At 41.3% G+C, this 21,478-nt stretch overlaps 1 protein-coding gene across 1 annotated transcript in view; it reads right to left on the bottom strand.

Annotated features, from left to right (window-relative positions):
* UHRF2 (ubiquitin-like with PHD and ring finger domains 2, E3 ubiquitin protein ligase) overlaps positions 1 to 21,478 on the bottom strand; it is a 100,932-nt gene that overhangs the window by 26,409 nt on the left and 53,045 nt on the right. The window contains exons 5-9 of the mRNA XM_006863762.1: positions 11,014 to 11,123; positions 9,406 to 9,592; positions 4,301 to 4,424; positions 3,981 to 4,088; positions 1,949 to 2,053 (exon numbers count right to left, since the gene is read on the bottom strand). Of these exons, the coding sequence (XP_006863824.1) occupies positions 1,949 to 2,053; positions 3,981 to 4,088; positions 4,301 to 4,424; positions 9,406 to 9,592; positions 11,014 to 11,123 (634 nt within the window). The remainder of the gene's footprint in view (positions 1 to 1,948; positions 2,054 to 3,980; positions 4,089 to 4,300; positions 4,425 to 9,405; positions 9,593 to 11,013; positions 11,124 to 21,478) is intronic.

Raw genomic sequence — 21,478 nt, 5'->3', positions numbered from 1 at the left:
TTATGCTGAGCAAATAATCTGAGAAGCTGGGTTCTATGAAGAAAAACATGGCATCAGGATTGGAGGAAGACCTGCGATATGCAGATGATACAACCCTGCTTGCTGAACGTGAAGAGGACTTAAAATATTTACTGATGAAGATCAAAGAGCACAGCCTTCGGAATGGATTACATCTCAATGTCAAGAAAACAGAAATCCTCACCACTAGACCAATAAACAACATTCTTACCAACGGAGAAAAGATTAAGTTGTCAAGGACTTCACTCTTCTTGGATCAACTATCAATACTCATGGAAGCAGCAGTCGAGAAATCAAATGACGTATTGCATTGGGTAAATCTGCTGCACAAGACCTTTTTTAAAATGTTGAAGAGCTTGTATGTCAGTTTGGGTGCTAAGGTGCGCCTGACCTAAGCCATGGTATTTTCAATCACATCATATGCATGCGAAAGTTGGACAGTGAATAAGGAAGACTGTAGAAGAATTGATGCATTTGAGTTATGGTGCTGGAGGAGAATATTGAAAGTGCCATGGGCTGCCAAAAGAACCCATAGATCTGTTTTGGAAGAAGTGCAGCCAGAGTGCTCCTTGGAGATCAGGATGGCCAAACTTCTTCTCTCATACTTCGGCCATATTGTCAGGAGGGACCAGTCACTGGAGAAGGATATCATGTTTGTTAAGGTGGAAGGTCAGAGAAAAAGAGGAAGACCCCCAACGAGATGGATTGGCCAAGTGGCAGCATCGATGGACTTAAGCGTGGCAACAATACTGAGGGTGGCCCAGGGCTGGGCAGTGTTTTGTTCTCCTGTGCATCCTCAATGGCAACTAACAACAACAACAAGAATTAGTGTTGAATTAATGTCCTCAAGTTACTAGAGAGTGTGATTTAAGTCACCACCCTCAGTTACCTTGGGGACATGGTCTGCATTCAACATACAGGAATGCTCCGGCAAAGTTCACTCTCTTGTATACAATGATCTTGCATACAAATGGAAAATAAGCAAAGAATGATGACTAACATCAATGGCCATTAAAAACAAAACAAAAACCCATTGTGATCAAGCCAATATCAACTGTAGGACAGACCAGAAGACTCTCCTAGGATTTTCTAGGCAGTAATCTTTAATTGTCATATCCTTCTCCCTTACAGGGGCAGGTAGGTTTGGTTCCCGCACCTGTTAGCCCCTAAGGGTAACTACGGTGTCACTGGGGTTCCTTTTCATCAGCCATCAGGGGCCTGCACCAAACACAATGAGATCTCACTACACACCTCCGAGAATGGCTACAATAACAAATAGTAACACCATTTGCTGGTAAGGATGTGGAGAAACTGGATCATTCATACATTGTTACTGGGAATGTCAAATGGGAGTGCCACGCTTAGAAAGTTTTTGAAATGACAAAATTGTAGAAATTGAGAAAAAATCAATGGTTGCCAGGGTTAAGGTGAGAGTGGGTGTCAAAAACACAAACCAAGCCCACTGCCACAGTCAATTCGGACACCTAAAGTATAAGACGAGGGGTCCTTGTGGCGATGGAAACGTACAGACTCCTGACGACGGTATCAATTTCACCATCCTGGTGGGTGTGGTTTTGTACTGCGGCTTTACAAGATGTTACCATTGGAGCAAATTGGGTAAAGAGTACATGGATTTTTCTGTATTAATTAATTCTTAGAGCTACATGTGACTGTAATTATTTCAAACTTTTTAAGTTTGATGAAAAAAATCTTCCTAGAAAATGTATTTTTGTTGTAAAAATTAGTTACCAAATACCTACATCAAACCAGTACATATAACAATTAAAGACTATTAAAGATGTACTTTCTAACTTGAAGAAGTAACTGCTTCAACAAAGAGACAGATTTTGATGTATCCTTAGACAAAGCTCCTCTATTTTCCCAAGTGACCAAGACATGTTTTAAAGACCCAGGCTGTATGATGACTTACTACTTCATCTGCAAATCCACCAGCTAGGACGAGAGAATAAGCCCCATCATTACTTCGACCATGAATTCCACCAACATGGGGCCTATGGACACCAGCTTCGCTCACCTAAAAAACAAGCAAAAGAGTCTCACTGGCACTGCTCAACAGGCAGCTAAATGATATTTCCAAAGTGCAAGCACTGGATCCTAAAGTTCCCCAACCAAGACCTGGAGCTCACCCAGAGAACTGTCGTTCACTTTCACTAAGTTCTCCCAAGGTATATCCCCACTTAGATAATGTTATGGCTTAAACTGTTCCCCCCAAAACATGTGCTGTAAAGCCTAACCCCTATACCTGAGGTTATAATCCCCTCTGGGAGTGGGTTTTCTTTGTTATGCTAATGAGGCAGGATTAGACCCTCTCTTTTTGGGATATAAAAGCAGATTCAACAAGGAAGCACCACTGGGGCAAGATAGATACCAGCCCACATGACCATCACCAGGGAACAAAGACCTTCCCCCAGAGCAGATAAAGAGAAAGTCTTCCTGGAGAGTTGACACCCTGCATTCAGATCTCTGCTCCCTTAAACTGTGAGACATTGGATTTCTCTTCATAGCAGCACTAGAAAATAAGTGAGCTGGTGATTTCTAAAACTGTTCCTGCCCAGAATTCTGAGCTTCTAATAACAATGAAAGAAGCCTCATAGTATGTCTCTTCATACTTCCACTCAACTTGATAAAACAGAATATATTATCAGTACTCCAGATCTCTTCTCCCCTCTATTTCCTGCCCAGCTGGCCAAGCCAGAAACCCTGCAGTCATCCTACACTTGTTCCCCCAAATCTATAGATGACAAGCGCTGCAGATTCTACCTTTTCAGTCTCTGAGATCCAGCAGTTTCTACCTTCATTGCTACATTCTTAATGTGAGATATGGCTGCTTACCACAAACCCTGCTTCACTGCCTCCAGCTGTGCTCCTTCAAATCCATTCTATTCATCACAAACAAAATCATTCTTTTAAGAACTATTCTGCTTAGAATTCTCAACTGCTTAATGTATCAAGTCCAAGACTTCTATTAATATATTGATTTGTTTTGCCAAATTCTTGTTAGATGACATCGAGTCGGTACCATCTCATAGCGACACTATATAAAACAGAACCGTGCCAAACTCTAGGCTTCCCTAAATAGTTTTTGTAAGAACAAACACAAAATTACTGTATCTCTCCATCCTGGTTCCTTGTAATAATAGTAATGTGGTAGTGTGGTACACATTTGGTAGACGTTTCAGAGAAGCAGTTTTGTTATGTTTAATCCATACTGTAGGCTACAGTTTGTGATGTGCATCAGTAAACGGTGTAAGTCCTCTTTGCTGACAGTAGGCAAGGTTGTGTCATCTTCATGTCACAGGTTGTTAACAAGTTCTCAGTCCAGATGCCATGTTCTTCTTCACATAATCCAGCTTATCAGATACTTTGCTCAGCATACAGACTGAATGAATATGGTGAGAGGATACAACTCTGACACACACCTTTCCTGATTTTAACTGCACTGTATCCCTTTGTTCTATTTGAATGACTGCCTCTTGGCTTATGTGTAGGTTTCTCACAAGCACAATTAAGTGCTCTGAAATTCCTATTCTTTGCAATGGCATCCATAATTCGTTATGACCTACATAGTCAAATGCCTTTGCACAGTCAACAGAGCACATGTAAACATCTTTCCAGTATTCTCTGCTTTCAGCCATAGAAAACACATTATTAGGATTCAATGACATTAAATGAGTACTACTTCCAAGACTCAAAGAAAAAATGTAGTATTTCAAATATTGAGTTGTTGGCAAGAAAAATGCTTAATCATAATGTTAGCTAGTTTAACTGCACTAGACCAGTGAACCAAAAGCATGCAAAGGCAGACTGATGTCTAACTCCGTGGCATAAGCGCCTCTATTAATGGCCAGCACCACTAGCTAGATTAGTCCATTTATCATCCATAGATAGTAATGCATTTTTATTCAACTTCCCCTACCAACGAACCCAATTTAAAAACATACCTGAACTCTAAATCTCCAAGTTGAGCCCACAGGAATGCCCGGAATGGGTCCATAGTGATTGGAGGGGACGATGGTACATTCTCTAGTCCGACCAACACAGGCCATTCCCTGAAAGTCACAAAACAAGGCAGGAAACCAGTCAGGTTTCTACTTGAAAGAAAGCCCTCAGACTCACAAAATGTCAACCAAATAGAAACCCAACTATTTACATATGTAGTAGTGCTGATGAACATGAACTACACTGTTTACTCTTTTACACCATGAACTGCTATCGCAATGGAACATTCTAATTTGCTACAAAGAAGGAGAATTTCCCCTACCCTGCCCCAGTCTCTCCGGCTTTCAGTACTAGCAGATGGCATCTTTGCTTTCCTTTTGCTCATCTTAAGTCTCTCGCCAGCCTTCACAACTTCACTGGAATCAGTTTTACAGGAAGGGCAGTACCTTAAAAAAAAAAAAAAAAAAAGGCACATATCAGAGCCAGTAACAGAGTATGTCTTGCCAGGATAGATTACCTTTAGATTCACTGTTTAATATAGGCAGTCCAGTTCCTTAACCCCCAGCGCCACAGCAGGACTCCATTAATACCCATAAAATGTGAATAACATGGAAACCCAACTATTTATACAAGTATCAGTGATAACAATTAACTATATTATTCAATCTTTCAAATTCAGATTGAGGGCAAATTTGCATCATAGTAAAGGGAAAGTAAGACTAACTGAGAATTGGTGTGAGTCAGATGTTTGTAACCTGGGGACTGCCTGCCTGTGCCTATATTACAGAGCTTCAGCTGGCATTACAAGTTAAACTTTTCAAAATAGTGACACGGTTAGGCTGCCAGAGTATCATAAATCCTCACATTCAATTCAAAAGCCAGATGAAGCTGTCAGACACCATGAATTCTGATTTTATCACTGATCTGGAGAATAAACATTATTCATTTGAAGATTTCACTGTTACGGCTAGCAAAAGCAGATGCTTCTAGACTCAACGCTGAACTCAGGTACAATGGCTACATCTCCCCATCTGAACTTGTCATTAGAATTCTCACGATTTAAAATGTACAGTCTATTATAACATGTATGTTGTTGCTGTCAGGTGCCATCGAGTCGGAACCGACTCATAGCGAGCCCATGCACAGCAGAACGAAACAATGTCCGATCCTGGGCCAACCTCACTACCCCTGGCACACTTGAGTCCATCAATGATGCCACCTGGCCAATCCATCTCATTAGGGGTCTTCCTCTTTTTCTCTGACCCTCCACCTTACCCAGCATGACATCCTTCTCCAGCGACTGTTTCCTCCGGACAATATGTCCAAAGTAGGAGACGTATACAGTATAACACGTATACAGATTTAAAAATGTGATTAACCTTATCTCTAGCTCAGTTTTAATGTACTATACGTATTTGTCCTTAGTATATTTGCAGTCAGAGAACTCTACTCTAACTTGCCTGTTGCTATGACCTGCTTGAAATCATTCCTAACACTGTAAGGTAAAACTGTTATCTATAGAAAGAGGCAGGCTGCTCTTGTGTGACCAACAAAGGGAAATTTTGGGGCCATGCTCAGGATGGTCTGATCATGCCTCACTCTGGCCTTGAATTCTGGGTCTGTGCCTTCCATTTCTTAATTCCATGTGGTCTGTACAGCACAGAGGATGGCATCTATGCATACCAGTCAACTGTCCTGATGTGGCACTGTGGGACAAGCAAGGGCAGCAGTTCAAACCCACCAAGCTGCTCTTTGGAAACCCTATACAGAGTCGTTATAGGGTTATAACGGCACTTAACAACAATTACGAAATTATAGGGTTGATATGAGTTGGAATCAACTCAACGGCAACGGGTTTGAGGTTTTAATGATGAGTATCGTGCTTACAACTGTAGGAGACAAAACCACATAGAAAATAGATAAGACAAAAAGATAAATTTCAGTTCCTACCTGAAGAAAATGAGTTGGGGAGATAAGGTATAAGACATAAATAAATTTACAGCAAAATTATAAGAAGGCACTAAATACTAGAAAATTAAAATCCCTTCTTCTTGGGAAATCAGGAAGACTTCCAAAATATAATCTGTTCTAAGAAAGATTATATTTGACCAATTAAGCCAACCTTTTTAACTATAATTTTATCAACCATCTTGTGATTAATACAGGTATTCTGATGAGAAAATGAGTTCAGAATTTGAATATGCAGACAACATGATACAGTGAAGCAGGAAAGTCGGTTTCAGGTCAAGGGTGCACAGGGGCAGTGAAGATGTGTGAGATGCAGCAGAGGTACCCCAGAGGGTGATGTCAGACAGTCTTCTGATTACATCACCACCCCGAAGTCATCCCAGACACTCAACCCCCTTCAAACAGGTTAGTTCAGAACCTATTGTGTGCTGAATACTATTCTGGTGCTGGGTATAAAAGCTTGTGATCAATATGGTCTTAAACTGAATTAAGGAAAACGAGTACATATGGATTTCGGAAAGAAGTTAAGTACCACGAGGGAAATACATCATCATGGTTATGTCATGTTGTTATTGTTGTTGTTAAGTGCCGCTGAGTCAGTTCTAACCCATAGTGACACTGTATATAGGGTTTCTGAGGAATAGCTGGTGAGTCTGCGGTTCAAACCAACTTTGCAGTCCACAGCATTAACCCACAGTGCCACATTATGTTATAAGCGGTGGGAAATGGTATCCTCTTTAAAAGAACAAGCAATAAAAAACAAAAAAACCCTCTTATCCATGAACTGTGTATAGGGAATTTCAAGGGGAGTAAGCATTGAGCAGTGAAGTAAAAAGTGGAGTACAGAGCAAAAAGCCTCATCTTTCTCCCAAAGAGCAAACGGTGAGTCTGAACTGCCAACACTGAGGTTAACAAACCAATGTAAACAACCAGGGTTCAAGTAAGTAGAAGAGTGATGAAGTAATTTGGTTACAGAAGTAGCAGGGGCCAGGACATGAACAGTCAGGGTTTAGATTCCGTTCTAAGTGCAATAAGAAGATCCCATGGGTGTGTGCTATTGAGTCTACGATAGAGCCGAAGTACTGCTTGCTAAGTCTATATTCTACTTGCTAAAGTCTATAAATGACAGGGTTTCCTAGGAGGCGAGTGCTGTGTTTCAGGACTTATGAAGATGATTCTAGTAGCTATGGGAGAAAGGAGAGCTGGTGGGCAATGTGGAAACAAACAGACTTGTGAGGCATCTTACAGCAGCTCAGGTAACAGATGATTTGGACTGTTCAGAGTTGAGAACGAGATGGAGAGCTGACATACTGGATGCAGAGCGTGTGAGGAGGCAAAGGAGGCAACCATGAACAAAGTTTAGCTATCCTACGTGATCAAGTAGATGAAATAATGGTACTACCGTCTGAAGCCTGAAAGACAGGCCGGCTGGGAGGGATGATGCTTACGGAATCCATCATTTAGACACACAGAGGGACATAAGAATAAGCTCAGGAGCGCCAAAGACACATTTGGAGCTATGGGCTTAGTATTCAAAGACTCACAATTGAATAAGGTCATCTAGGGAGCAAATACAGATCAAGAAAAGAAGTAGGTCCAGGTGCTTGGGGAACTCCAGCATTTTGAAATTTGGTATGTGAAGGCAAACAAAGGGACTAAGAAGGAAAAGTCCACGAAGTAACAAGAAAGCCAGGATACTGTGATATCATCAATTCTATAAAAAAGTTTGTTTGTAAGCACTTAGCAGTACAGTCAAAAGTGAATAAGTGGGAACACAGAAAGTGCCCATGGCCCTTGGTGAGCAGATTTTGGGGAAATATGGAAGGCAGGGAAGACTGGAAGCTCTGCCATGAGAATGGAGCAGAGAAACAGGAGAGGCCACTGGTGGGAGAAACGGGATCAAAGAGGGTGTGTGTGTGCACTGTGCTTAAGAATGAAGAAACTCAAGAGGTTCTAGGGATGCTCCTGAGAGACCTAGTAAGGCAATAAAAGAGGAATTTACAACAGGAGGCAATAAGATATAAAACTCTGAGAGCAGGTGGAAGGGTTTGCAACAAGAGGGAGGAAAAACAAGACTTCATGAAAAACACAGTTACGGGGTGGGTGGAAAGTTCAGGGTGTGATTAGGTACTATGCTGGTTGGGGAGGAAAAGAAGTTCTGTCTTTCTCTCTGACCTAACATAACCTTCCGGGTAGGTTGAGGAGAGATCAAAGAACAGTGTAGTCTTCAAAGTGCACAGTGCTATTATCAGCTACCCCTTTGTAGCATCACTATTCCGGTTTCATCATTCCTCTTACTTAAAAGCCGTCAGTGATAGCACATGGCTCATATTGTCTAAGTAAAACCAAAATTCCCACCCTCCTTAATATGGCAGTCAAAAGGTCATTAAAACTTGGTGGGCCTATTTTGCCATTCTCGTTTAATCAATAGAAGTATAGGCTTTAGCAAGTATAATTGATCTAGTACTTACCTGCCTCAGAGAACTAAAGAAAAGAATGCATCTAAAGTACGTACTTGTTTGTGCCTTGCTATTGGTTAAGTACCACTGAGTTAGTTCTGACTCATAGTAACCCTATATACAGTTTTATGAGGAGTGGCTGCTGGGTTTGAATTGCTAACCTTGTGGTTAGCAGTCCAGTGCTTATCCTACAGTGCTGCCTTGTTTTTGTTGCTAAGTGCCGTTGAGTCGGTTCCAACTCAAAGCAACCCTGTATAGGGTTTCCAAGGAGTGGCTGGTTGAGTTTGAACCACCGACCCTGAGGTTCAACTAACCTCTGGGTGCAGTACTTATCCTACAGCATGCCACACCAGTGCTGCCTAGCATGTATTATTAAATGCTTAATATTATCAGAATAAAACCAAACCCACTGCTGTTGAATCAATTCAAGCTCTTAGCAACCCAATAAGCTCCAGAGGTTTCCAAGGTGGTAAATCTTTACTGAAGCAGACAGCCACATCTTTCCCCCATACAGCAGTTGGTGACCTTTCCACTGCACCAACAAGCAGGGGCAGCTCACCTAGCTGGGCAAAGGCTTCCCCGAGGAAGTCATGATGAAATGAAAAGCTTAAGGATGAGCATGGTCCTAAAGCTAGTTACACAAGAAAGAAAGTATTTCTTTAAAAATGTGCCCAGTGTGAAAGTGCCGAGGAGAAAAGGAACAGGACTTAATAGAATCATGCAAAGTTCTGGAAGGCATCACAGAGCTTCAAAAGCCAAGGAATACCATAATGGGCCTTCAGTTTGGGAAGAACAGACAAGGAGCTGGAGACCTGTTCAGAAGCTGGTGCAGGAAGAAACAAGTATACCAACACCAAGTGACCACTGGCAATAGCATCCTGAGCATTTTAATACACATCATGCTTTTTAGAAATCTACTTTTGATGGGTGAAATACATCTTTCCCATTCAATTCTTAACATAATACCATCAAAAGATAATCCTGGTAGGACCGATCTTACCAGTAGTCCTCTTCTGGGATCTTATCCAGAGGTGGATCCAGGCAGTAAATATGAAAGGCCAAATTGCACTCATCACACAGCAGCTGCATGCTGGGGTCGTGTTTTCCACCACATATATGGCAGGAGCAAGAACGGCATTTCTTGTCTGGGTCCCCGCCACACAGGTTACATTCAGGGTCGTTTTTCCCTAGTGAGAATAAAGGGATAGCAAGCCTGGTCTTGGGATCATTTTTACAGCTGTAAATCCTTCAAGAACACTGTAAATAGCAAGTGGCTTTTTAAATGAAGAGAACCAAAGGAATAATCAAGTGTGGAACTTGAAGAAGAAATGCCTGACATTTCATCCTAGACTTACTGAGGCAGAAATTCAGGAACAGGACCCAGGAATATGCTAGCGAAAACTCTAACGACTAAAGACCACAAGGCTAAATCTATACTTCTGGTTGTTTCTGAGTAACACTGAGTCAGTCCCTAACTCACAACAATCCTGTGTAAGGTTTCTGAGGTTGTGACTCTTTGCAGAAGCAGAAACCTTTATTTTTCTCCAGTGGAGCAACTAGTGGGCTTGAACTACTGACCTTCAGGCTCACAGTCCAATATCCTACAGATCCACCATGCTTCTTAGACTTTAAAAATCTAAATCTCCATGCGGTTGGTTATGTGTTGGGCTGCTAACCATAAGATCAGCAGTTCAAATCCACCAACTGCTCCACAGGAGAAAGATGAGGATTTCTGTTCTCATAAAGATTTATTGTCTTCGAAACCCTATACAGGGTTGCTATGAGTCAGATCAACTCAACCCGACACAACCACCACTACCATCATAATTAGTTGTGTTGTCTCAAAAACTAAGAGTTGCCTAGATTGGGAACCTGGAAAAGTATTTACTGATCTGTTAAAGGACTTGTCTTGTTCTTGTACAACCGTGGTAGGAGGAGGTTTTATATATCAGTAACAGATCAAGAAATAGGTTTGCACTCTGAGCTGTCTTTTAACAAACATTAGCACATGCTCTCCACAAAAAATTCAAAATTAAGAAACAATGAGATTCTCCACACATCCGGAGTTGTCATGAACTGACACTGACTTGACCATAACTGACAAGAACATCTATTTGGAAAGGCAGCAACTGTTGACCTATGAGTAAAAAGGTCTAGAAATCTATGAGATAGTAAGCAAGCAGGAAGAAAAAGGTAGCATTACATTGTAGCACTTTAATAATGATATAATTCCCCACTTATTATCTCCCAGAAATTCCAGGTTCAATCAGCACTAATACTCTTAGGTTCCATTTGTACAAAATTAAGTCGTTATTTCAAAAATTATCCTCGCGTAACCACAAAATAACTGAAATGTTTTTTCCCCTACTTTTGACAAACAGCAAAACAATGTCAATAAAATGTCAAGCTGAAAAAACATTTCTTTAAAAACTAAACTTTATCATTTGAGAAAAACTCGTTACCCAAAATGGATATGGCATTAAAACCTTCGTATTGAAAATAAGTCAGTTGGGTCTACAATTTTGGACATTGTCCCAAGTTATTTAGTGACCAGCGAAAATGTCCGTTTTGTGGCACATCTCTATTAGACTAGAAAAAAAATTCATACTTAGGAATTTTCCATCTGCAAATGAGAGCGGGTGGGCTCCAGGCTTCTCAATCTTGAAGATTTCGTCTGTGAATATCACCCTGCAGTCATTTAAAGTTCCTTCTGAACCCCTGGGGAAGAAAGGAAGAATGCTTAGCTTCTGCCAGTAAAATCGAAGCCACAGGCAACTACCGACTAGAAGTCAGTTTGGAGAAAGCACTGAACTTTGTCAATTCACTAATTGGGATTAGTTATTCCAATCACTGAGCTTTTGTTTTCAATAGCAGGAAAACTCCAGGAGTTCCAGTTAACCTTCAAAGAGAAGCTAACTTGAGTATCATCTCGCTATGTAGATGATCTGGTAAGAAGACTAGGACAATTGAAAGAATAGGAAAAGTGAAACCCCATCAGTTCAAATGAAAAGGAAAAAAATCGTGTGTGTGTGTTAAATTATCTTTTAAAAAATCTTGTACATTTCTGGGCCAAAAATAAGATGCTCACTTTAAAGAAACTACTTCAAATATTAAGCCTTATTTTGTCATAGACTCAATTTATGATTGTTTGCATATGCTTTTTCCTCAAAGTTTCCTATGATTACAGTGTGTCAGGTGGCATGAAGTCAACTGTAACTCATAGCAACCCTATGTACAACAGAACCAAATACCACTTGGTCTGACTCCATCCTCACAATTGTGCGTCTATTTGAGCCCACTGTTGCAGCCATTGTGCCAGGCCTTCTTGTTGGGGGTCTTCCTCTTTTCTGATGCTCTTTAACTTTAAAAGGCATTAGTTGGGTGCCTTGGAGAATTCTTACAAGTTCTTATGAAATGTCTCTAACTCATCCTGTATCAAAAGTATATTTTTTACACCCACCTCACCAAAACCTAAATCTTATCCAATTTTCCTTAATTTCCTTCAGTATCATCTGTCTGCTTCCCTAACAAATATGGGATAGTTTTGCCTATGTTTTAAATTCTCTTATCTACATATAATTTCCTTTTGTGAGTTATTTGCTAAAGAAAGCCCTGCATGTGTACTAGTTTCCTGGTCTTGAATCTGCATACCTGCAGTAGAGTTTACACAGTGTTTCTGTCATCTGTCTTTTCAATAAATCAGGAGTTGAATCTGGAGCTTTGTTGTTGTCATTAGGTGTAGAAGGCAACAAATCACTGCTTGCTTTGTAAGTAAAGTTTTATTGGAACACAGCCATAGCTGCTCATGCATGTAAAGATTGTTCTCATGCTACAAAGGCATAACTGAAGGAGATTTGACAGAGTATTTGGCCTCCAATTGCTAAATTATCTATTAGTTGGTCCTTCACAGTGAGGGGAGGGGGAAATTGCTAGCCCTTGCTCTAGGGACATAATCAAATTCCAGTTTGCATTCTGTTAAGACCACTTCCTAGGTTGACTTCCATGAAAAAGCACTGAGTTCTTCAGTTGTCTTTCTTGGCTCAATGTCTAGATGTATTCACTCTCTGGAAGACGGACGGCATAAATGCTGATATATTCCAATCCCATCATTCCTCTTACTTACTTGTTGGAATAATTCTATAAAGAGAAATCTAATTTCATCAATGATTTGGTTACCCAATGGTACCATTCATACAACAGAGGCAGTTTAGATATATTCTTCAGCAGTTTCTCTAACATCTTCCCATAGGTAACCAAACGAGTTTCTGCATTACTATGAACTCATGGATATTATTTGATATGTTTTAATCCTCTGTGGGTATTTTCCTTCGTGCTGTCCAAACTGTCCCATCTTGGACCAAGAGGAGTGTCCAGTTGTTTCAAAAATCCTTTTGACAAGAGCTTCTTACAAGAATAGTCTGTGTGGGTTTCCTTATCCTCCAAAATGGCAAGATGGTACAGTTTCAACTTGTACATTTTCTGCACCCAGCCTGGAATCGCTTCCGTAAGGCATCCTTGCTACTATTAGTGGGAAATGATGTTTCAAAACCACAGTTTGGGCACTAGGAAAGCGTATTGCAACTAGGTTTATTGTTTCTAGGCTTTTACAGTGAACACAGCGACAACATTTATACACAGTAATATACATACTCACATGCCAAATACCTCAAATATCCAAATTGAGAACTAAAAGATAATTAGGTTTTTTGTTTGTTTGTTTTTAAACATTACATTACACCAAAAGACCAGGATTACTGGTCAGGAAAAGAAAGACTGGTGGAACCTAAGACTATGGCTCTCAGCCACCATTCAGATCTGGAAGGTCCAATTTTCAGCTAACAGGTTGACAGGAATATAAGGAGGATCAACAACAGTAGTAAGGTATGCGCACCACGGAATGCTCAACCATTTAAGACCAAAAGGGCAATATTTACCTAAGGACAAACTTGAGAAAGAATGGGAGAGAGGAGGGAGGCCATGGGACAACTGTGGTTACATGGAGGGGACTGTAATTACTGAGATGAAACAAAGTGTGTGGCTTGTTGAGTGTGAAACTGATGATCTGTTCTGTCAACTTTCACTCTATTAACAGCAAGTCTTCCCTCCTCAAAAAAAAATTAAATTATGCATCTGTATCTCCTTTGACTCCAACTAGAGAATCCTAATTTTCAAGGATCCCAGGGATGTCTAAGTTAGAATTACACATAAGACAGTCTCACTAGGCTTACATTACAGCTTTGGTAAGGGTTAGTTTACCTGTTTTGCCCTGATTTTTCACCACTGTCCACCAAGATCCCAGAGGGTCTTTTCATGGGAAAATTGGAATTAAAAGATAAAATTACACTGTATAAACTTCATTTCTGAACAGAAGCTTCATCAAGGCCAAGCTATCTGTAAGGGCCAATCCCAGCCACTTAGTCTATCCCTAAAGAACTGAGGGTTCCGGGAATGTGACCACCTGTCAGTGCAATCTTGTCCACATTATCAACTGAAGAAAAGTGAGTGCCCTTTAAGGATTTTTTTAAGATTGGGAAACATAAAAGAAGTTGCAGGAAGCCAAACTGGGACTGTGATGTGGGTGCCTAATGGTTTCCCATTGAGAGTTTTGTCTCGGTGAGAAGGGCTCTCTGGTGAAGCTTTCCTGGGTGCTTTTTTACTAAACCTTTGGTTAACTTTCTCAAAAGCCTCAGAGGAAGCAGATGGTATCATTCTTTGGCCTTCCAGAAAATCAACAAGCCAAACGACAATTATTATTCGAGCCCACTGTTGCTGCCATTGTGCCAATCCATCTCGTTGAGGGTGGGGGGTAGGGATCTTCCTTTTATATTTTCACAGATCCTCTACTTTACAGAGCATGTTGTCCTTCTCAAGGAACTGGTCCCTCAAGAGAACACGAGATGAAATCCTGCCACCTTTGCTTCTATGTTTTTTGGCTGGAGATTCTTGTCCAGTCTTCCTTATTCATTGTTGGCATATGAAGTGATGGAAAACACCATGGCTCGGGTCAGGCACACCTCTGAACACCACAAAAAACTCTTGTCATGACCTCTGCTCTTAACTGGCACACTTTTGCTTTGATTAGACCACTTCTAAGTACTGTACTGCAAGATCAGCAGTTCAAATCCACTAGCCACTCCTCAGAAACCCTATAAAGGGTTTAACAACGACCGCCTCTTGGTAGTCATTGCTTTGATTGTGCTTTGTCTTCAGGCTGGTACTGGTAAAGTTACATATACAAATATCATGTAAGAATTCTCCAAGGCACCCAGTGCCTTGGTAAAGGGTTATCACAAAAGAGGAAGACCCCCCAACTAGAAAGACTGACGCAGTGCCTGCAACAGTGGTTCCAAACATCCTAGATCAAAAGTCTACTTCTTACACCTTCCCAAACCAAGAGCTACATCTTCCCCAATTCTCCTCAGTGTCCTTCAGTCTTACCTGTCTTGCCTCCCTAACCACTATGGCAAAGTCCTGCCTATGTTTTAAATTCTCCTATCATCTCCTTTTGCAATTTATTTTTAAAGAAACCCCATCACATTTGTACTAGTTTCCTACCGTCCTGAATTTGCATACCTGTAGTACAGTTAGCTCTGGTAGCACAGTGGTTACAAGCTGGGCTGCCAACCGTGGGAGAAAGATGAGGCGCTCTGCTCCTGTTAAGATTTATAGTCTCAGAAACCCTGTGCAGGGTCACTGTGAGTCGGAACCAACTCCATGGTACTTAACAACAACAACAGTATAGTTTCCACAGCATTTCAGTCATGTCTTTCCAATCCCTTGGGAGTTGACTCTGGAGCTTTGTTGATGTAAGGTACATAAGTCAACAAACCTCGAACCACTGCTGGCTTTGTAAGGAAAGTTTGACAGGTGGGCAGCCACAGCTGTTCATGTATGTAATGGCTCTTCTCATGCTACAAAGGCACAGCTGAAGGAGTTTTCAAGAAATGCTTCAGGATCTTGATCCTACTTGTTTAAAATTTCCAATGAAAGCGCTGTTCCTGTATGCAGCTGATCTGGATGCAACGGTTTTGGTACCCATCAAGCAGAAAGTTTGCTCTACATTAATTTTTCAGCCAAAATGGAGAAAACTGAGTCAGTTGAGATGTCTATGGTGTTGGCTATTGTTTCTGCTGTTAATTATTGGTTCCCTTCAATTAAGGCATGGATAAAATCATTTCCTTACAAACTGATGGGGGCCTCACCTTCAATACCATCTCATTCCTTTAAACTACATGTTAAGTGCTGTCGAGTCAGTTCAGACTCATAGCAATGCTGTAAAGGGGTTCTGAGAAGCAGCTGGTGAGTTTGAACTGCTGACCTTTTGACCCAGTGCTTATCCTACAGCATCGCACCAGGACTCCATTAACTAGTTATCCAGTCGCAAATCGCTAATTTCTTTGGGGCCATGTCCACATAAGCTTTACAATAAATTTGATATTTGTTTTTCCTTAAATTGTAACAATTCATGTTGCTTCAGCAGGGACTCTTTTAGAACTGCTGTCTTTCTTACTCCTTAGGCCTCAAACTAGAGCAGACAGACATGTTATACCAGGTTAATATGAATTTATTTTGGTGCAAAACCCCATTTTTGAAATCCACATATAGTGTTTCCATAATGTTCATCTTCCGTGAACTTTTTGAAGATCCCCTTATATAGTCTGTGGAGCCATTCAACCACTGGTTACAAAACCTAATGTTTGCCTTCTAAGTGGAAAATTCCACTACGCATTTTACTTACAGTTTTAGCCCCTTGCCCAGCAGAACTGCTGAGGGGTAAACAAAGCCATACTAGAGGTCTCCCTAATATCTGCCAAAACTTCTGTTGATTTCTGTCTTTTGTCTCAAGTTTCTCTCCACTAGGTTTTGTGCTGCATCTAGAATGTGCAGCTTCCTCAGGGTAAAAGCAATGACAAAAGTGAATCCTAGGTTCTTCCCTTTCCAGGGTCATAGCCCCTCATAACTTCTCATGACTCCTCACCAAGTTCTCTGCTGCTTCCAAGCAGATACCTGTAATTGATCTGACTATCCCAGCTGGTCTACTGCCAGGAAACACAAGCCATCCGAGTTCTTCTAACTGCTTTGACAAGTACCACAGAACTAGACAGCTTCAAAACACAAAAATCATCTTTTTACCTCAATTGGTTTTCATTGTATTTGAAAGGTTACCACCAGCCACAAACATGTCCTCAGCTGAAAACATGTAAATAAATTGTCCATTCACTCCTTTCAAAAAACACCACATTGAAAAACAAAACAAAAACATTTCACTGAATCTAATTAGCTAACAATTATAAAAATTATTTTAAGAACTACAGACCTGAAATGGGGAAGGGGAGGGGGACCAGTTGAAAACACACCCCCAGATAAAGCTAAGCCATACCAAATGAAAGTCAGTGATACTAAGCCCTAACATGATGTCATTTCAAGAAAGAAAAAGCATCATCTGAGGCATTTAAGAAGGAAGGAGTGGTAATCCTACAGCGAACGGTAAGTAAATGACCCTGCCCTGCAGCTGAACAGAGAATGAACGTATTGGTTCCAATATTATCACTGGGTGATTGTCAATGTTATGTGCCACTGAATCAATTCTGACTCACAGCAACTTTATGTAGAGTTTTCAAGGAGCAGCTGGTGGGTTTGAACTGCTGTACATTGGGCAGGAAGAAGGAGAAAGCATTCCTGGAAAGCTAAACCACAAACTAGGAATCATAAAGGCCTGGAGGTCAGAAATCAGGCTATGAGTGGTCTGAAAGGGGCAGTTAATCCTAGGCTACTAACTTCAAGGTCAGTGGTTCAAACCCACCAGCCACTCCCACTCTGCAGGTGAACAGAAGAGGCTGCCATCTTCCTTCTGTAAAGATTAGTCTGGGAAACCTTACGGTGTAGTTTAATGTTGTCCTACAGTGGCCTGAGAAAGCGCAGCCAGAGAATTTAGTAGAAAGTGCAATGGCACTCACTCTTAGGTGGCTGGCAGAAGCAAGTAAAATTTTTTTCTGGAAGAACTCAACTTCAGTCAGCCCAATAGCAAATTTAAGATCTGTGCTGTCATGAAGCATCTAATGTCTCTTCTAGCCACAGTCTGTAACACCCACCAAACAACGTTTCTGCCCTGCTAGGTCTGGGGGTAAGAGAAGGTAGGCAAAGACACTGACAGGATGGCCTAAGTCAGCTGAGTTCACTGTAATCTTAAGAACTTGAAACTCTAGCATGGGTTTAAAATGAGCCATTTCAGAAGTGGTGGTGGCTGAGTACTGTGGAGTCGGTTCCGACCCATAGTGACCCTATACACGGTTTCCGAGGCTGTAAATCTTTACGGGAGTAGAACGCCTCATCTTTCATTAGTAGGAGTGTGAAATCTCACTGTCATCAAAGAAGAGCCAGGACTGGAGTGCGTCCTTTGAATCCTGAGCTCCCTGCACATTGAAGCTCCTTGATTCAGGGACAACACTGTCACATTGGGGGAGTGGCAGAGGAGCAACAGCATCAGAACCAAGAGGCAAAACTCAGAGAAGTGGACTTCCTAGCCCATGAAACAAGTAGAGCTGAGTGACTTGGGGCAGGAAGCTTGCTTGTAGAGCAGAGTACCTCCAGGTACTTAAGTGGAGGCACTAGGTTTGCTGACCCACAGAGCCAGAGCTAAGTGCCTTCAGATGCTGAGGCACATGGTAGAGTGGTGTGTCCTGTGAACGTGATATGTGTTCTCTGAGCAGTTTCTGATCCTGTACTGTAACCTGCTAACTTTCCTAATACACCCCATGGCGGTGAGTTCTGTATGGCTGCTGCAACACATGATCAAACTCAATGTAAGAGTGGAGAGTGTCATGGGAGGGACGGCTGGTGCTTCATTTCCTGCAAGATACATCCTGATTTCAAAGATGTGAAAATATGAGCAATTGCATTTACTTAGCACTGTGGGTTAATGCGCCAGACTGCAGAGCCGTTTGAACTGCAAGGTTAGCAGTTCAAGCTCACCAGCCACTCCTTGAAAACCCTATCCAGGGTCACTATGGGTCGGAACCAACTCAATGGCACTTAACAACAACAATGCCTACTGTAACCAGTACTTAGAGCAGGGCCTAGTACATGAACAAAAAACTTGCCAATCAAGCAGAACCATCGCCATTCAGCCAATTCTGACTCACAGAGATCCTATAAAGACAGACTAGAATTGCCCCGTAGGATTTTCAAGATTGTGACTGTTATGTAGCAATGCTACATCTTCCTACTATGGAGCGGCTTGTAGATTCACACTGCTAGCATTTTAGTCAGCAGATGAGCACTTACGACATGCAGCAGTGGTCAAAAATCAAGGCATTAACATTCCAGCGATGTGTGCGGCAAAATAATGACCTAATCCCTGGTACCTGTGAAGATAGTCTCATTCAGTGGTAAGTTAATGAAGATGTGATTAAGTTGAGTTGGATGGATCATCAGTGAAACCACAAAGGTCCTTAAGAGTGAAAGAGGGAGGCAAAAGGGAGTCAGTCAGAGAAGACATGGCTACAGAAGAATGCTCAGGGTGATGAAGATGAAGAAAGGGGCCACAAGTCAAAAATGTGTGTGTGTGGTGGGGGGGTGGTGGTGGTGGTGGTGGTGGGGTGGATCCTGGGAGAGGCAAGGAACACATCCCTGCCAACACTCTGATTTCCCCTCAGTGAAACCCATGAGACCCTGACTTCGAAAACGGGAAAAGAACCTACTGTTGAAGCTGCTCATTTTGCAGTCATTTGTGGCAGCAGCAATACGAAAAGAATGTAAATGGGATAAGAGAGGAAAATGCATGTCCGGTGATATCACTGTCAAGAAAAGTCATAGTTAAGAAGAAATTCAAGTAAACTTGTGTCTACTATGTACGAATTTAAAAAGGTGATCAAGAGTATCTCTAAGGAGATAACTGAGCACAAAACTGAAACAAGAGAAATTTCTACAAGCCAAAGCGGGAACACCAAGTACAAAGGGTCTGAGGCCGGAGCAGGTGTGCTTGTTAGAGCAGCGGCAAGGAGGCCAGTCTGGGGGACGCACTGCGAGCTTTGAGTTGTAATTTGTATTATATAAGAATGATATATTCACTGCTAAGAACATCACTTAGGTTTCGAGAAAAAACAGGGATGGATAAAATGCTAAAAATCAATGACGCCAAGTGTTGTTGAATCTGTTTTAATGCATACCGACCCTATATAGGGTTTCCAAGAGCGGCTGGTGGGTTTGAACTGCCAACCTTGCAGTTTGCAGTCCAGTGCCATTCCTACAGTGCCACATCAGGTCTTAAGTGTGTTGTTGTTGTTAAGTGCTGTTATGTTAATTCTGATGCATAGCATCACCATATATAAAGTTTCTGAAGACTGGCTGGTGAGTTTGAACAGCCAATCTGCAGTTAGCAGTCCAGTGCTTATCCTACAGGGCCACACCAGGACTCCAGAAATAAATAAAACCTTATTTAAAAAATCACACTGAAAACAAAACAAGCATTATTATAGTTTCAATAAGGAGAGAACAAATTATCTTCTTGCTATCGCATTCAACTTCTTATGAATATCTAACTACCCTAGAGTTAACTTTGCTATTGCTGTGAAGTGTCATCGAGCCGATTCCGACCCATAGCGACCCTGTATAGGGTTTCCAAGGAGCAGCTGGTGAGCTTGAACCACCGACCTTGCAGTTCAAACAGCTTTGCAGTCTGGCACATTAACCCACAGCGCCACACCAGGACTCCAGAGTTAACTGTACATGGTATTTAAATACAACATACAACAAAATATTTTGAAATACGTTATGTTTAATTCTCTTCAAAGTTAAAGAAGAAACACAGCATGACAACTTATAAAAAGATAGTATAAACACATTCACTTTTTGGTACTCACAAATCAGAAATAGAAACAAGCATGGACTTTAACTCCAAATTCCCTATCCTATCTCCACGGCAGATTAAAACTCATTGCCCGTATTTGCTTATTCCTCTGTCCCTTCAATACTAAATAAAGAGAATCAAAGTTGAGAATTGGTTCTTTGACAAAAGTCTAATGAAACTGACAAACTTCTGGTGAGACTGATCAGGAAGTCAAAACCTAACCCTAAACTCAAGAGTCAAAAGGACACCAAAATAGATACTGTAGGACTGTATAAGACAAGATCACCAAACACGTTTATGACAAATAATGTGAGAAGTTAGAAAGAATTAACAAATTCCCAGGAAATGAAATTCTATTTCAAGAAGAAATAGAAAATCTAAATAGCCTTGTGATCCTTAAGGAATGGAACCAACAATGAAAACACTTCTCAGCCATAAATGACTTCACCAAGTAAGTCTACCAAACATTGAGGAAAAGTACAAAAGAGATGTTGTTTTGTTAGGTGCCATCGAATTGGTGCCAACTCATAGCGACCTTATGCACAGCAGAACAAAACCCTGCCCGATCCTGGGCCAACCTCACTACTGCTGCCACACTTGAGTCCAATGATGCAGCCACTTGGCCAATCCATCTCGTTGGGGGTCTTCCTCTTTTTCTCTGACCCTCCACCTTACCAAACATGATATCTTTCTCTAGCAACTAGTCTCTCCTGACAATATGTCCAAAGTATGAGAAACAAAGTTTGGCCATCTTGGCCTCCAAGGAGCACTCTGCACTTCTGAGAATACACATCTACTGGTTCTACAGGCAGCCCGTGGCATTTTCAATATTCTCCTCCAACACCATAACTCAAAAGCATCAATTCTTCTATGGTCTTCCTTATTCACAATCCAGCTTTCACATGCATATGAGCTTATTGAAAATACCATAGCTTGGGACAGGCGCACCTTAGTCCTCAAGCTGACATCCTTGCTCTTCAACACTTTTAAAAAGGTCTTGTGCAATAGATTTGCCTAACGCAATACACCATTTGATTTGACTGCTGCTGCTGAGTGTTGATAGTTGATCCAAGAAGAATGAAGTCTTTGACAACTTCAATATTGTCTCCATTGTTAAGAATGTTTATTGGCCCAGCGGTGAGGATTTTTGTTTTCTTGACATTGAGATGCAACCCATAACGAAGGCTGTGCTCTTTGTTGTTCAACAGTAAATGTTTTAAGTCCT

The sequence above is a fragment of the Chrysochloris asiatica genome, unplaced genomic scaffold (genome assembly GCF_000296735.1).
Source record: "Chrysochloris asiatica unplaced genomic scaffold, ChrAsi1.0 scaffold00056, whole genome shotgun sequence".
NCBI lineage: Eukaryota > Metazoa > Chordata > Mammalia > Afrosoricida > Chrysochloridae > Chrysochloris > Chrysochloris asiatica.
This window is presented reverse-complemented; position numbering and strand designations above follow the sequence as displayed.